The sequence below is a fragment of the Podarcis melisellensis genome (assembly GCF_964234715.1).
Source record: "Podarcis melisellensis genome assembly, chromosome: 10".
Classification (NCBI taxonomy): Eukaryota; Metazoa; Chordata; class Lepidosauria; order Squamata; family Lacertidae; genus Podarcis; species Podarcis melisellensis.
The window spans coordinates 47797192-47814520 of NC_138542.1; the positions used below are offsets into that span (position 1 = coordinate 47797192).

The following is a 17329-nucleotide window of genomic DNA, read 5'->3' on the forward strand; positions in this document are numbered from 1 at the left end:
GCTCTGCAGAATCAACTCTCTTTCGGTCCCAGTGGGTCTCAGAGACTCTTTGTTTGTTGTCTATCTTTTTAGGCCAGCTTCCAACTGACGTTTTCAGAGTGGTGTATAAGAAATACAGTAACATGCAATACAAAATAAATTTGAAAAAGTACCAATCTCACCGTCCAGCTACAAAAATAGCAGCACTGTAGCGTCAGAGGCGCTTCAGAATTTGTGCTTTGCATGTTACCTGTTGTCTTTCCCATGTTCCTGGCTAACATCACTAAAGCTGCCCTGAAAATGACTAATGAATGTATCTCTCGGTAAGCAATAGCAGGGACCCCACTTGCAATGAGCTGTGTACGTAGTGTCACACTGGGAAGCTACACTACTTGTAGACATTCTGGAACACAATAAAATACAGTGACGTACATACAGGGAGAGCCACCAACAAAACAGCAACAATAAACTGCATCCCCCGAACTCTAGGTGACCCAGCATGAACAAACCCCAAACTCCAGTGTGGCAAATAAAAAGATGCAGCTCAACTAATACCTGGCTGGTTGTGAGTCTCTTTCACCTCTGCCAAAGTTGTATCCAGAGATTCCAGGGACTTCCGGTGATACTCTGCTTGAATTTCCATCAACTGCCAGACAGAAAAATAAATGCAGATGTATTTTCCCCCTGATTGGTGTTTTTCTTCTGCTTAGTCCTATTAAACCTGTAAGATTGGCAAAGGGAATTCTGTAGCCCTCCAGATGTTGCTGACTTCACCTCCCATCACCTCTGACCAATGGCCATGTTGGCTGGGGCTGATGGAAGCTCAGCAACATCTGGAGGGCTACAGAATTCCCATCCCTACCCTAGAAAGAGTAAAGAGGAATTAGGGTGGTGATGATAATGATGGTGGGTTTCTTTACAGAGATGACTGTGGGGGATAGGTCTTAAGGGAAGACCAAGCTAGACATTGGGGGGGGGGAGGTCTCAGAGCATAATTTTTCTCTTCTGATAGTTGCAGAAGTCCCTGATTTGGAGGCCCATAGAAAACAGAGCAAAGGGAAGTAGTTGGGGAAGGAAAATATACATTCACAAAACAGGAAGAAGAAAATTGAGAGGCGCAATTATAGAACTCCAACAAAATGCCTCTTTAGACTTTGAGAATTATCCAAAGGTATGCAAAACCATCTTACAATGAAGGATGGAGCAAAGGAAAGGAGAGAGATAAGGGAACTGACTTACTTTGATAAAGTACTTAGCATAGCTGTCTTCCTTGGTTGAAAAGTGATACAGGTCTGCCATGTACTCATCCTAGAAAATGAGATGGGGGAAGCATTGTACTTTGTTCCCTTCACAAAGAGCAAACCACAGAAATATATCAGCCTCCTTTCCTGTTAACTGCACCATCCCAGCTCCCTGCAATATCCTTACCGTGACACAGTTAGATGGTGACTAGAGATCTATGAATCTGTCAGTTTCAGTGACTGTCAGTTTCTCATTTTTCCATTCTTGGTTCTCTACATTTCTGCCTCATTTTGCAGAAAGTCTTCATGTATTTTTTAATTTTTGTTGGAAGCTGCCCAGAGTGGCTGGGCAAACCCAGCCAGATGGACAGGGTACAAATAATAAACTATTAATTACAGATAGGTAGCCGTGTTGGTCTGCCATAGTCAAAACAAAAAAAATTCCTTCCAGTAGCACCTTAAAGACCAACTAAGTTAGTTCTTGGTATGAGCTTTCGTGTGCATGCACACTTCTTCAGATAAACTATTAATATTATTATTATTATTCATCAGCATTTTACATATGCATTTTTGTCTTATATACACAATTTAGCAGGCAAATCTATGTAATATAAGACATTATTGTATGTTCCTTTCACCAGCATATGCATTTTAATGCACACTTCCCTCTAATATATGCCTAGTTGTAAAGGTTATCTGGTTGGAGAAATGCATTGCAAAAAATTGAGAAGTGCGGTTTTCAAAGGATAGCTGTGTTTTGGTTCACAAATAATTTCAGGAAGTGTGCATTAGGTGGATTCATATTAACATGTGAACTAAAATGGTTTTCTCCCTCTTCCCTAGTGGTGGCCTGTTTCCAGGAGACACAGCATAAATACATCTCAGGACACACAAAAATCTACAAGTGCGATCTAAGAAATCATTAGGCTGTGTGTCTATACCTCCTACTCCAACCTGGTAAATATTGCAAGGTCCTTAATACCTTATGAAGTAGGAAGAATATGATGCAATGTGACTTGGCACACACTGACTCCACTCTAAATCTCATGCAGCTTCTGGGATAATAATCACATCAATAACTAGGGATAGGTGAATCTGTCAGTTTCGGTTTCTCTTGGCTTCTCATTTTTCCATGCTTAACTTCGGTCCTCCGCATTTTCCACATCAGTTTGTGATTTTTAAAAGAAACATCCTCTTCAACATTTTAGTGCAAATGTCTCCAAATATACACATTTTCATATGCTATTTCACTGAACAGACACATTTTTGCAGAACAAATTTCCTTACTATAATGCATTTTTGTATGCCATGTTCATGAACATGCACATTTTTATGAACACTTTACTTGAGTACATGCATTTTTATACACATTGCTTGATTGGAGAACTGCACTGCAAAATTCAGAGAAAGGCGAAATTTGAAAAAATGGCAGTGTTTCAGTTTGTGCATTGTTTCAGAAAGTATAAATTGGGGAGGTTCGCTTTTAAATGTGAACCAAATCAAATTTCTCCTCCATCAATATCAACAACTGCTCTAGTTTGCCATTTGGATCTCCTTTGTGGGATCTAAACAATGACCCACAGCACAGCGTAGCACAATCAATGGGAGTTCTGCATGGTCATGTCTGCACCAACACTCTTGTCATGTTTCTCTCTCCACCCCTCATCTTTGGGCATTTCCTATACAAACATGCTTCCTTCTAACTGAGAAGGAGAATGCCAATCCCCAGCACCCCAGCCACATATCACACCTACCTTACTCTGTTCAACCCTCCTCTTCATCTCTTCTTCCTCTTCCTTCAGATTTTCTAGTTTGATGGCAGCAGCTGATGGGCCTGGGCCAGCGGCACCACTGGTATTATTGCTGGAGTTCTTGGCAGCTTGGTTCAGACTTCAGATTCCCAAAGAAGAGCCAGAGGCAAGAGTTGAGTTGATGGCATTCAAAAATTATACATGCATGCAGCTAACCTCAAGTTGTAGGCGTCTGCTCAAGGTTGATGAGAAGGCTTAACCATGAGCCCAGTTTCAGACAGCATGCTAATCAAGAAACTGCTGTGTTAGCTTCCCGGCAGGTGGGTCACTGTTGCTTACTGGGAAGGAAAGGGGTGAAGCAGCGGGGAGGTCAGTGTGATGTAAACGCACCAGCCGGAATGCTGGGTGGTCTCTGCTGGTGCGTTCACACTGACCTGACCTGCTCAACGCTACAACACCCCTTCCCCTCGCTCTCTCATGGTAAGCAGTGAGTCAACAGCACAGTGACTCTCCATTTGGCTTAATCCTTGGTGAAGTGACAATGAAGTACTTTGCTGCTGAATGTGGGAATAAAAACATTAACAACTAAAAAGGTAGGTATCACTGCATGTGATCAGAGTCTTTGTGCATGTGTGTTTTTATACAGACCAGCAAGGAAAACAGAGTGTGTGCTGTGGTGCAGGCACCCATCACAGGGGAGACCAACTTGTTGACACACAGCTAAACGGGCAAAGAGGTGGAGATAGCCATTAGAGACATGGCTAGAGTAGGAAAAGGTAAAAGGTAAAGAAGAAGAAGAGTTTGAATTTGATATCCCGCTTTATCACTACCCGAAGGAGTCTCAAAGCGGCTAACATTCTCCTTTCCCTTCCTCTCTCACAACAATCACACTGTGAGGTGAGTGGGGCTGAGAGACTTCAAAGAAGTGTGACTAGCCCAAGGTCACCCAGCAGCTGCATGTGGAGGAGCGGAGATGCGAACCCGATTCACCAGATTACGAGTCTACCGCTCTTAACCACTACACCACACTGGCTCTCAGGACACCTGGATGGTTAAGTCCAGTCAAATAAGAAGAAAAAGAAGAGTTTGGATTTGATATCCCACTTTATCACTACCCTAAGGAGTCTCAAAGCGGCTAACAATCTCCTTTCCTTCCTCTCCCACCACAAACACTCTGTGAGGTGAGTGGGGCTGAGAGACTTCAAGAAGTGTGACTAGCCCAAGGTCACCCAGCAGCTGCATGTGGAGGAGCAGAGATGCGAACCCGGTTCACCAGATTACGAGTCTACCGCTCTTAACCACTACACCACACTGGCTCTACAAAGGCGACTATGGGGTACAGCACTCATCTCGTTTCAGGCTGAGGGAGCTGGCGCTTGTCCACAAACAGCTTTCCAGGTCATGTGGCAAAGATGATTAAATCACTACTGGTGCACAGAGGATTGTGACGGAAGCCAGAATGCACGGAAACACCGTTTACCTTCCTGCCACAGCGGTACCTATTTATCTACCTGCGCTGGTATGCTTTCAAACTGCTAGGTTGGCAGGAGCTGGGACCGAGCAACGAGAGCTCACCTCGTCATGAGGATTCAAACTGCCGACCTTCCGATCGGCAATCCCAAGAGGCTCAGTGGATAGGGTGTATATCAGTTCAGTGTCCATGTTGATCTAACACTGAAAGATTGATGCTTCTGCCACCCCCATGTCCCCATCTTCCCCAGCCTTTTCCTTTTTTGGTTTGTTTGTTTTAGAAAAAGGATGATGACTAAAGTAGAGTCAGAAGCTTCATCAGCTGGCCCTGTGCAGAACCATCTGTGTCAGCCTACAATCCCCTTTACAAATAAGTTACTCAGTTATTTCACTGCCTTTGAAGAGCACAGAGAATGTTTAAAGCAGAGCTGATGTAACAGAAAATGACTTCCCAAACATGATGATGGACCCGTGGCTGAGGAAGGGCCACATTTCAAGGACTTAGTCCTGTTTCTGCTCTTGGGCTAAAGCAGCCATATCCCAATGGATCTTTTTTGCCAAATTCGTCAAGCTTTCCCGCACCATCTCTCCCCTTCCCTCCCCCTCTCAGTACCGGCTCTTGATGGCATTCCAGTCTGAAATATGTTTCTGAAGGTTCTTTTTGTGCTTCAAGATGGTGGGCAGCTCTTCCTGGAAGAGATGGGGAGGGGGAAGGATGAGTCACACACCAGTAGCACTTGCCCATTGGTTAGGAATCACCACCAGTACTTCCACACTAGGCTTTTACTGTGAACATAAAAGGTAAAGGTAAAGGTACCCCTGCCCGTACGGGCCAGTCTTGACAGACTCTGGGGTTGTGCGCCCATCTCACTTAAGAGGCCAGGGGCCAGCGCTGTCCGGAGACACTTCCGGGTCACGTGGCCAGCGTGACATCGCTGCTCTGGCGAGCCAGAGCCGCACACGGAAACGCCGTTTACCTTCCCGCTGGTAAGCGGTCCCTATTTATCTACTTGCACCCGGAGGTGCTTTCAAACTGCTAGGTTGGCAGGCGCTGGGACCGAGCAGCGGGAGCGCACCCCACCGCAGGGATTCGAACCGCCGACCTTTCGATCGGCAAGTCCTAGGCGCTGAGGCTTTAACCCACAGCGCCACCAGTCAGATCGTTCATCTATCTAGCTCAGTATTGTCCACAGCTCTCCAGGGTTTCAAGCAGGCATCCTTCCTGGTCCTACCTAAAGATGGCAGGGATTGAAGCTTGCACCTCCTATATGAAAAGCAGGTGCCCTTTCCCTGAGGTGAAGCCCTTCCATACATGTGGAATCACTGTGCTTCATTCACTTCCATTTTCCCCACCAGCCACACTCCACCTTAGAACCTTTAGTGCTAAGTGCATCTACATCGTCAATCATAGCAATCCTGTGTTTTCCCCTGTTGTTCCTCCAGCTTTTCCCAGACTGCAAAAAAAAAAAGCCTGACTTTTTTACAGAATGGAAGAGCAGTGCAATCTCCACAGATGTAGATGCAAAGCAGGGCTTTGATATGGGTAGTGACACATAGTGCAGGTGAGCCGACCACAACTCGGCACACTTGCGCAATATGTCACTTTTGTAAATGTGTGCCGGCTTGTGGTAGGCTCACCTGCACAATATGGCACTATCACAAGTCAGCACGCATTTACAATAAAATGGCACCCATTGCCACACAGGTTATCACTAAACCAGAAGTCACCGGAAAATGCTGTGGTGGTTTTTTTTGTTTTTTTTAAAGTGGATTTGTTGTGCTTGGGCAACAGAGTTCTTTAATCCACTTTAAATGCACAAACCTAAAGCATGAACTTGAAAAATACTGACATTCTCTGGAGCCACCCTAAGTTTCTATGCAAGCTTTTTTTGGCTGAAGAGGATGATAACAATTCCTTAAATAGATAAAAGCGTGTTCCATAGAGCTCATACCCTACCATGCTCATCTTTAACAGATGAAGAAATAAATATGACAGAAACTTTTAACCATCTTGCTAAAACTGCAGGGTCTGAAAAGGATTCCTCCCCTTCATGACTTTTTAAAAATAGCATTATTACATATAAAAGGGTATCAAAATGCAAATAATTTAGAAAATAATGTACAAAAATGCAGTATTATGGGGAAATTGGTCTGCAAAAATGTGTATATTAGGGGAAATGGCATAGAAAATGTATACAATAAGAGAAAGTCACAGTAAAATGCTCATGGATGTTCATGAGGGCTTTTAAAAAAAACAAACCACAAAGTGATGTGGAAATGTGAAAAACTGTACTTAAAAATGGAAAAACGAGAAAGTGTGAAAAACCCAAACTGGCAGATTTGTTCATCCCTACATTTCACTACGCAAATTTCTTTTTAAAGCATTTTAGCGCTTATTCAAAATTGATGGGTAATAAAAATGTCAGTCACCACTGTAAAGGTTGTAGCAAATATGGTGTTTAGCTTCAAATGGGCAGTTAAGGGGAACTGGATCTTTGCTTTCCTCACCCCCAGCAGCTATATCACTCCCTATGGTTTGGACAGAACAACATGGTAGAATGTACACATAGAAAAAGCTTGAGCTTCCCAAAAATGTGGAAAGTCGATTGTATTTCTTCTTGTGGCTTACAGTGTAAGAGCAATGATTGGTCAGTGCCAGGAGACACCCATCTGGAGGCAGCTTTTTACATGCAGCAGTAAGGGGTGGGATGGGGGGGAGGAGAGAGGGAACAACCAGAAGACCAGGCAGAAAAGAGGGAAAATGGAAGATGAGAAGAGAGGGAGATGAAGGATACCTCGCTCAGTTTATTGAGGGGTTGTAGGACGTCTCGCTCGAGGGCCATTTCAAACTCAGCCAGGATCCTGGCTAGCATAGTCTGAATGAAGCAACTCATTTCTAGGGCTTTCCTGTAAGCAAAGAAGGAAGAAAGAGTTACAGTAGTGTATATAACCAGAGCCAATACCTCTCCAGCGGCCTGAAAAATGAGGAGTATGAGTCCTCAGTGAGCTCTCTCTCTCTCTCTGGGGCTCCATCTGGCAGAACTAAACCATCACTGTAAAGGAGATTGCAGGGTGTGGGAGGGAAATGTTATTGTGTGTGTGAAAACATCAATAAACTAGCAGTAAAAAAAAAAAAGGTGAGTTAAAACCTCTCTTCCGCCTCCACTGTGGTGCCATTTTATATACCCAGCAGCTATTTACTAAACAAAAAAAGCAACCAGTTACCATTCCATCTAGTTTGGTCCCAGTTCTGCATCACTGTACTTAGGGGTTATAGAACTTATGCAGGCTTTAATCTGCGCACCAGGGCCTGATCCATGGCCCTTCCCAAAAACACACATTGCAGATTGTCATGGTTTGTGTTCAGTGCTGACGCTGCACCTATCCGATGAAAGGTAGATCAAATGGATCTAGCAGGAGATCAGCCTGTGTGGCACAATATCAGTCAGTGGTTGCCTCCAGACTGTCAATATTTTGTGGGGGGAACTGAGGCGCAGACCAGGTTAAAGCGCAAACAATTTCAATTAGGGGAAAAGTGGACTTCTTGCGGTTAGGAAAGTAACGGAAATGGACTGAAAGGTGTAGGAGGAATGGTTATCACTGAGAATACATATAACCACCATGCAAACTAATTGGGATGAATGCACATTGTCATATAACCTCCCTGCAAACAGATCAGAACGGATGCTCAGCAAAAACCGTACATCGCCTAACCTTCACAGAAGCTTTTGGCAAGCAAATCAGGATGAATGCTCCATAAGCAGGTCATCTAGAATAACCTAAAGGTAAAGGTAAAGGGACCCCTAACCATTAGGTCCAGTCGTGGCCGACTCTGGGGTTGCGGTGCTCATCTCGCTTTATTGGCCGAGGGAGCCATCGTACAGCTTCCGGGTCATGTGGCCAGCATGACTAAGCTGCTTCTGGTGAACCAGAGCAGCGCACGGAAACACCGTTTACCTTCCCGCTGGAGCGGTACCTATTTATCTACTTGCACTTTGATGTGCTTTCGAACTGCTAGGTTGGCAGGAGCTGGGACCGAGCAACGGGAGCTCACCCCATTGCGGGGATTCGAACCGCTGACCTTCTGATCGGCAAGTCCTAGGCTCTGTGGTTTAACTCACAGCGCCACCCGCGTCCCGTACCCTCATTCTTCCTGGTGCCTTTTCTATGAGGTGCCCTCATAGAAGGTGCCCTTTTCTATGAGGTGCCCTCAACTCCACTTGGGTTTAACACCACAGTTCCCAAAGACAGCTGCCATCCATTCTGTCTATAGTGTTGCACAGCTGAAGAAGGAAGGGATAACAGCATGACATATATTGCCTCTTAAACAGGGAGAAAAATGTGGCATAGGACAGGGTTCCCTACTGAAGCTGACCCCTATTTTCTGTGCAGAGGTATTGCCCAGCAGCTGAATGGTGTGTAATGCAGATTTTATACCTGAGATGCACCTTAAAGCACACAGCCATAACCCAAAGCAAGGCATGGTAAACAGACAGTGCAAACACAGTCCGTGATATAACACTAATGCAGGAGCCCCTCAGTTTGCTGTTCTACTTCTGCAGAAAGGTTTCTAGATCAATGTCAGCCATATTTTAAGTAGAAAGGGTATTGCCTTTTAAGAAATACACTGCATTTTTTAAAAAAACCCACAGCTCTATCTTGCAAAGAAGATCCCTGATTTAGATTTGGTGGTGATTTTTCATACCATCATGACAAAATAATGGAATCCAATAATGGTGAAGGAAATAAGCAGCTATCTTCTCTTTAAAAGACATCTGAAGGCAGCCCTGTTTAGGGAAGTTTTTAATATTTAATGCTGTATTGTTTTTAACACTTGATTGGAAGCCGCCCAGAGTGGCTGGGGAAGCTCAGCCAGATGGGTGGGGTATAAATAATAAATAATAATAATCATCATCATCTTTCCTGTGAGCAACTTGGGATATATGTTGCTTGCTTATGTTCTACACATCAACAGTTTGTGTGCACCTTAATCTATAAAACACACAGATTCTTACCCAAGGCTGGAATCAGTGTCTAGCTCCTTGAAGCTTTCTGCCATGGTCATTGATAGCGCCATCAAAGGCAATTTTTTCTGCAGAAAGAATTGGAAAGTGAGAAGATGCAATGAGCAAACAAGATAAATCCACAGCCTTTTCCTGAAACAGAGTGAAGCTCTCCAACACCTGCCATAATTGCAGCAGCTACCCCATGTCCCATACAAGCAAATGGGGTGGTGAAATTAGCTAGACCAGATCAAGTAGTTTGTAGCCTGGTCTGTTTTGTTGTCAAGAAAAATGTACTTGGAAGCGATGGAAATTTAAAGACCAATTTAAAGGAAAACAGAGTTTAAACAAAATATGAAAATATTCTTGAAATGCAGGTGTGGGAGCAGGTAGAACTCATTATTTGCCTAACTAAAAACCAATTAATAAATAAATACAAACTGCTTTAGTGGAACATTCAGATATTGGGTGCACTATATTGTTTTTAAGGTGGAGAAAACTTGGGATGCTAGGTAGCTTGTTTTAATGCCTATTGAAAGCAATTAGGAGGTGGGAAATAGCAAGTTGCCTATTATCAACGTGGGCACAGTGGTACTATGATGCAAATTTGAAACAAAATTTTAAAAGCTCCAGTAACTGGGGAGCAGCAGCAGAACAAATACTGGACATCAGAAACAGTGTCCAGGCGCAAATTGCGAATTTTGGCAAATTTCACTAAAAATAGCCGGGAAAGCTCAGCAAGTTTTGTGTCCAGATTTTCACTTCTTGAAATAGGGCAATCCTATGTATGTCTACTACTTTAATGAGACACAGACAGGTTTAGTGTCAGTTGATGGCAGTGCCAGGCACTTGCCAAGGCCTAAAACTCAGCAAGGGCAGGCATAGTGCTGAAGGAACAGCAGCTGTCACTGCCTGCTCATACATCTGCATGTTCCTTTCTGGAGGGTTGTACAGTGGTACCTTGGTTCCGGAATGGCTTAGATGCTGGATAAATTGGCTCCTGAATGCCGCAAACCCAGAAGTGTTCCGGTTTGTGAACATTTTCCGGAAGCCGAGCGTCCGACGCAGCTTCCTCTTGAGTGAAAGAAGCTTCTGCAGCCAGCCTGAAGCTGCGCCTTGGTTGTCAAACGGTTTAGGGAGTTGAACAGACTCCCGGAATGGATTAAGTTCGAGAACCGAGGTACCACTGTACTAGGGATTTAGTCCAGAGGCAAAAGCAAGCAAGCAGATGATTGTGGAAAGGAAAAACAGGGTTGTCTTGTCTGAGCTGCTACCCCTCTGCCCCCACCCCCACAAAAATATCTGAGCACAAGCACACATGTTACGAAACCCACAAAGGGAACGGTAGCCAAAGATGACAGATCATAGGATGTGTTGTTCCTTAGTGTCAGTTATCAACAGAAAGTTACACAACGTCCAACAATCTGGATATACCTGTAGAGTTTACATTTTATGCCCAGCCCTGGAACAGATCAAAGAAGCCTGTTCACATCCCCTTCTATGAAAGACAAAATCTTACAGAGCTGGCTGAATTAGATCTGCAGGGGTTTTTAAAATTAACCCACGTGCGCATTCAGACCCTAGTGTGTGGACACAGCCTATATAAATGTATATATTGGAAAGTTGCCTGTCCATTCACTATGCATTCAAACACCTCTTAAGACATGGCAACCCATTTCTGTTAGATAGTTCCTGAGATCAAGGGCAGGTTTTTGTCTCTGTTTGGGTACAACTGGATACCATTTTCAATCAAGATAGCAGAATGAACCTTTCAAAGCGGCCCTGATTTTTACCACTGATTTCAAAACATTTTGTGGGGATTCCCAAGAGAGACTGCTAGGTCTAAATAAACTTGGAGATCTGTGATTAGAAATCTCAATGTCTGTCTTTCTTTCTTTTTCTTATAAAACAGCCATAGAAGGTAAGGTAGAAATTAGGGTCAGGACAGGGGCAGTAGTACTGTGGACAGGAAGAACTCACCCTTTTGCCCCTGTGCTGCAGTCACAATCCAAAATCCCCACCTTTCAAAGCAGCTACGAGCTTCAGAAAGAGGAATTTGTATTGGGGAACTGGCCCAGGGCAAAGACTAAGGGCTGTGTTCACACACTCTCTTTACTGTGCATTCACTGGGCTTCCAGTGCTGGTTTTTAAATCTGTGTTCACACAACACGACCCCTGGTGTGTACACAAACAGAAATGGATCTGACACTAATGAAGTTGTGCTGATGTGAAGAGCTGTGAAATGCACCAGGGGCTTGGGGCTTCACTGCTTGAAGGCAGTAATGTGAGCACAACCCAGAGACCAAGGGAAGACGACCTGATGCCTTCCAAATGTTGCTGAACTGCAGCTTCCATCATCCCTGACCCTTGTGGCCAAACTGGGGTTGATGGGAGTTGTAGTCCAGGACACCTGAGGGGCACCAGGTTGCCTATTCCTGGGTTAGACCCTCTTCCTCTGTGCTATGACCCTAAGTCACTCTTAAGAAAGAAGAAAAGTATGCCAACCACTGAACTCCCATATAACCGTTGGTTTACTTGACGCTGAAAGAAGAGAGGCAAACGCTCTTACCACCCGTTTGTCCATATCTGCCCCATATTGGCCTTGGAGACAAGCCAGGAGCCTCTTCTGGACATTGTGAGCAGCACGCTTGGCTGGTTCAATCCTCTGTTCAATCTGGAAAAAAGGAGAGTGAAAGAAAATGAGGGGAAAGACTCCCCCATTGCATCCGTTCCTCTTTGAGAGTGTTTCTCTCTCTTTCCAAGATCTCCTGCAACATCGCAGAGGGAAGTGTCGTCTTCTGTTCATCTTCCACAAAATTCCATGCAGATTTTGGCATTAGGGTTAACATTTGGGTTTCTGATTTCTCAGTTTTTCATGCCACATTCTGTCTCTCACAAATGTAAAGATATTTGAAAACAGAAAGGGTGGTATTCAACCGACTTTTAAGCAGGGCAGACGCACTGAAATAAATGGAACTAACGTTAACAGTCTGTTCTGAATAAAAATTGGTTGGCTACTACCCACTGACTTGTCAACGGTATGCACCCCACCCTGAGGTTGCTTACAGGTGAACTGTCACAGTCACAGAGGTTTTGCAGCCCATAAAGACTACACAATTAATTTAAGTAAACAGAGACAATCTATACACACATTTATAGGAACATGTGAGTGGATCAAGAATGAAAGAGGAAGCTTGAGCGACCAAGTAAATGATGTGTTTAGATTTTCAGATTAAGGGTGAATGTTTGCCAATGGACTCAAAGAGCTGAGTTGTTCTGCACCACATTCTTTCATCCATTCCTGTCTATTCAGCTCTTCTGCCTCTCAGTTGTCCATCTCTAGCCTTCTAGCCAATTATGCCTGGAGAAGGACGGTGGCACGTTCATAGAGTATCTGCCTTGCATGTAGAAGGTCCAAGGTTCAATCCTGGGTGTCTCCCAGCAGGGCTGGGAAAAGATTCTGCCTGGATCCCTGGAGAGCCACCGGCAGTCAGGGTAGACAGTACTCATCTAGGCAGCTCCTGGGAACTCTGAATTATGCGACTCCTCAAATATTAGATTAACTGGTGGTGGGCTCTCATTTACTTTAAGGAGAGGATGGATGGGTCGGCACCTGTCAAGGCCACATGATTCTGCCATGAGTTGGACTTGAAGGCTCTTTGCAACTCTTAACATTCTATGGAGAGATGCGATCAGATTCCATGACCTGGTTTCACTCTACTACTTTACTCTCCTGCTCCTGGCCAGGGTTACTAATAACTCCCGCAACCCTGGGCTAGTTATGACATCATGCTGCAGAATGCACCCCCCCATGAATAAACTGAAGCACAAATAGGCAAGGATATGTTTGCTGTGCAATACTTTCTTCTACATAACTTACTGTCTATTAGCAGCCTGCTTTTATCTCATAGGCTTAGTACTACAGACATTAGAAATATCACAGAAGTGCAGATTTTGTGGTACAGAATAGGGGTGTGTGTGTGCCTGTGTGTACATGAAACCATTCTTTTGCAAATTAGTTGCCCCAGCGGCTTTCAAATCTGCCTCTTGCTCTGAGTTGTTGAGATCTCCTGGGACCCACTCTAACAGTAATGTTTGTTGCTCTTTGAAGCTTAAAACTCATCTCTCCCATTGGAACATCTGGATCATTCTTCAGGGTGTGGGTAAAAACCCAGAGCAAAACTGTCCTGTGACTCAGGCATAAGCAGAGAGCAAATAAATTACACATGAAGACAAGGGACTCTTTCTCTCCATGCCTGCAGGTACAGGTAAGCACATGCCCACTGATCAGACCCACGCCTCACCTGTAGCAAGTCTTCTGTCAAGTATTCTGCTGTTTCTTGGGCTCTAGGAAGAGGCAGCAAAAAACAAGAGTCAAAGAGACAAACTATACATTAATGCTATATGTTTTAGCACCTTCTTCATTTGTGGCTGCAGAGGAGGAAATCAGAAGAAAGTTCTTTCCAAGTAATAGATACTGGCAAACTTGTCTTCGATATCAGGACTCACTTATTTTATCTGCCGCCTGTTTTGTGCAATAAAGCAGAACACTCTGGCTAAAAGAAGTACTGTGTTTATTAGGCTTTTACAGTGCTTTTTTCTGGAGGGACACTGGGGTACACTTACCCCTAAACATTTTGTGAATCTAAGTTTGGCCTCATCAGTGGCGTAGCGTGGGTTGTCAGCACCCGGGGCAAGGCAAGTAATTTGCGCCCCCTAACCCGTGGATTTGTGCCCCCTAACCCGTGGATTTGCGCCCCCTAACTCTAACCCCCAGATGTTGTGGCCGGTGCGGCCTGCACGCTACGCCACTGGGCCTCATTGAGGGGCAGGATTTCAATATGAGTAGGAAAATGAGAACACCCCTAAACAATTTTTTTTTTAAAGAAAAAAAAGCACTGGGCTTTTATATTTTGACATTTTCAAACACATCAGTGTTGGACAGTAGGAAGAGCTTGTCTGCATCTCTGTTGCGTTATTTATCACATTTGTACCAGGTCATTTTACTGAGGAGTTGTGAGCAGCATATATATTGGAGATCCCATTTAATCCTTCCCTGGGAAAGAGAGAACGGCTGGCCTAAGGTCCTCTAGTGAACTTCATGACTGAGTATGACTTCCATTTCCAAATCCATCAACTCTATCAACTACAGTGGTACCTCGGGTTACATACGCTTCAGGTTACATACGCTTCAGGTTACAGACTCCGCTAACCCAGAAATAGTACCTCGGGTTAAGAAATGTGCTTCAGGATGAGAACAGAAATCGTGCTCCGGCGGCACGGCGGCAGCAGGAGGCCCCATTAGCTAAAGTGGTGCTTCAGGTTAAGAACAGTTTCAGGTTAAGAATGGACCTCTGGAATGAATTAAGTACTTAACCCGAGGTACCACTGTACCTGCTTTGAATGTCCAGAATTATTTTTACATGATTGAACATAGGACAGCGCTCCATGAAGTGATTCCGTTGGCAAAAAGATTTCTGCTTGCACAATGAAACTTTTCCTTCCTCTTTTCTCCCCATGCAACCACCCAAATCTGCTCTGGAGAATTGGGGTAACCTTGAGAATGGGCTTTAGGGGACACACGTGAAGAAAAGAGAGGAGGAATGTTTCACTGGCCGTGCAGTGCTAACAACTACTTTACGGACTACAGCCCTTAGCCTTAACAAAAAAATTGCTTCCAGTAGCACCTTAAAGACCAACTAAGTTAGTTCTTGGTATGAGCTTTCGTGTGTATGCACACTTCTTCAGATACTCATGCACACGAAAGCTCATACCAAGAACTAACTTAGTTGGTCTTTAAGGTGCTACTGGAAGCAATTTTTTTGTTTTGACTATGGCAGACCAACACGGCTACCTATCTGTAACTAGCCCTTAGCCTTATTATTCTGTCTCTCACATTTAATCTTCTTGTCTTTTTCATGCCATATGCTTCATGAAAAGGAGTCTGATTTCTGCTAGAACGTTGCTAATTTTGCTTGCCCAGGAGTTTCAGAAAGATAGAAGGGCATGTTGGATTATGATTTCTGTTGTTGGTTGCATATAACAAGGGAAAGTATCCCTGAAAAAAAATTGGAGCATTTAGCACAAAACTCCTGACCCCAAACACCCATAAAACAAAATGGAAGATTATAATGCTACAGAATGTTAGACTGGATGACCCTAATGCACCAGGGGTCCTGAACCAGGTACTGGGTGGCTGCCAGACCCAGGCATTTGACTTCCTATGCCAGTGCCATACCAGTTTGCCAAAAGAGGGAGCTACTGGCTGCACACTGCTTCCTTTGTGGCCAAAGAGAAATGCTGCAGGTGACACCAAGGAGTTCCACCTGGACCCTCAGCCTATGCAACTCTCCTACTGTATGTACCTACCCAATTGTTAATAGGTTATTCATAGGCCCTGCTCTTAATTACCCTGCTGTCTGAAGCATGATGGGGGATCACCCAGGACAGGGCCTTTCCTACAGTGGCACCAAAGCTTTGGCACACCCTCCCAGGGAAATTTCATTCCGTTCATTTGCTGCTGATATTCTGGCGACAGGTGAAGGCCCATGTTGATTTTGGAAGGCAGCCAGAAGCCCCGAAGAAGGGATTTCTCTCCCTTAGTTGTTGGGCAGAGCTTCTTCTCCCTCTTGCTAATTTTTTAAATTTTCATTGTTTACATGAGCTGCTCTTAATGCGTTCAGATTGTAATCATTGTTGATAGGCCATTGGCATAAAAGATGGGATGGATGGATAGAAAAGACTGACAGACAGATACAAAAAAACCCCTCTGCATACAAATCAAGATCAAGGTGTAATCGGTTCAGACTGTCTTCCCTGCCTCTCCACTCCCTGGCTTGAAAGGACATTGAAGGTTTCTGGGTAGAGGGGAAAGCGCATATGCTGAACCTTTATGTGGATGATGTCGAGTTGTGTTGTGTAATCTGAAACAGCAATACCTGTAAGTACTGGAAAGGAAACTCAGTGCATTCGAATGCCTGGGTGGCCTTAAAATTAACTTTGAAAAGTCTAGTATACTGTTCCCCAATATCAAACCATGGGACCAATTGGATATACAATGGTTAATGAAATTCCTATCTGTCCCAGAGTCTTTAAGTACTTGGGGGTATTTATACTCCAAAAATTAAGGAAATTGTTTACTCTAAATTGTTGTCAATTGGTAAAAAAAGCAAAGAAAATAATTAGGAGATGGTGGGGGGAGGGGATTGTCCTAATTAAGGAGGATTGCAGAGATCCAGATGAAAGTACCGTATGTTTCCGTCTATAAGACGCACCCATGTATAAGACACCCCCTATTTTTGGGGACTCCGATTTAAGAAAATGGGGGAAGATCTATCCGTGTATAAGATGCCCTCAAATTTTGGACATTATTTTTTAGGGAAAAACCTAGCCTTATACACGAAAAAAATACAGTAATGTTTCTGTATGTATTTCAGGTTCTTTCCATTCCCCCTCAACTTGAATGTATGAAAACACTGGCACATACTTCTGAATGACTATGTTTTTCAAGGCTAGAAATCTAGACTGCTGCTGAGACATATGTATGACAGACTGAATGGAGATGGATGGGGATTATCCCATCTTTCTCATTATGATGAAATATACTGTATTTCTATTTAAATTGTAGTAATTAGTTCTAAATTTATTTCTATATGTATACGTTAGCATATGTAAAACTGCAAGCAAATCTATGTCCTCTCTTTTGGCAATGCATATGTTGCCACTCTAGTCTGGCTTGCTTTCCTGCCTTCCTTCAGACTGTCAGCTGAATCCTTCATGCTAAAGGTTGGGTATTCCCAGTGGCTAGTATACCTTTGAACTTGCCTTGAGATGAGAAGCACATCCATACACTTAAACGCTATTGTACCATTTTAACAATCATGGC

The 17329-nt window shown here is 44.0% G+C and overlaps 1 protein-coding gene across 1 annotated transcript in view; it reads right to left on the minus strand.

Annotated features, from left to right (window-relative positions):
• Positions 1-17329, minus strand: part of SH3BP1 (SH3 domain binding protein 1) — a 33280-nt gene that overhangs the window by 8189 nt on the left and 7762 nt on the right. The window contains exons 2-9 of the mRNA XM_081928496.1: positions 13749-13791; positions 12014-12118; positions 9457-9533; positions 7237-7348; positions 5055-5131; positions 2975-3110; positions 1219-1287; positions 535-625 (exon numbers count right to left, since the gene is read on the minus strand). Of these exons, the coding sequence (XP_081784622.1) occupies positions 535-625; positions 1219-1287; positions 2975-3110; positions 5055-5131; positions 7237-7348; positions 9457-9533; positions 12014-12118; positions 13749-13791 (710 nt within the window). The remainder of the gene's footprint in view (positions 1-534; positions 626-1218; positions 1288-2974; positions 3111-5054; positions 5132-7236; positions 7349-9456; positions 9534-12013; positions 12119-13748; positions 13792-17329) is intronic.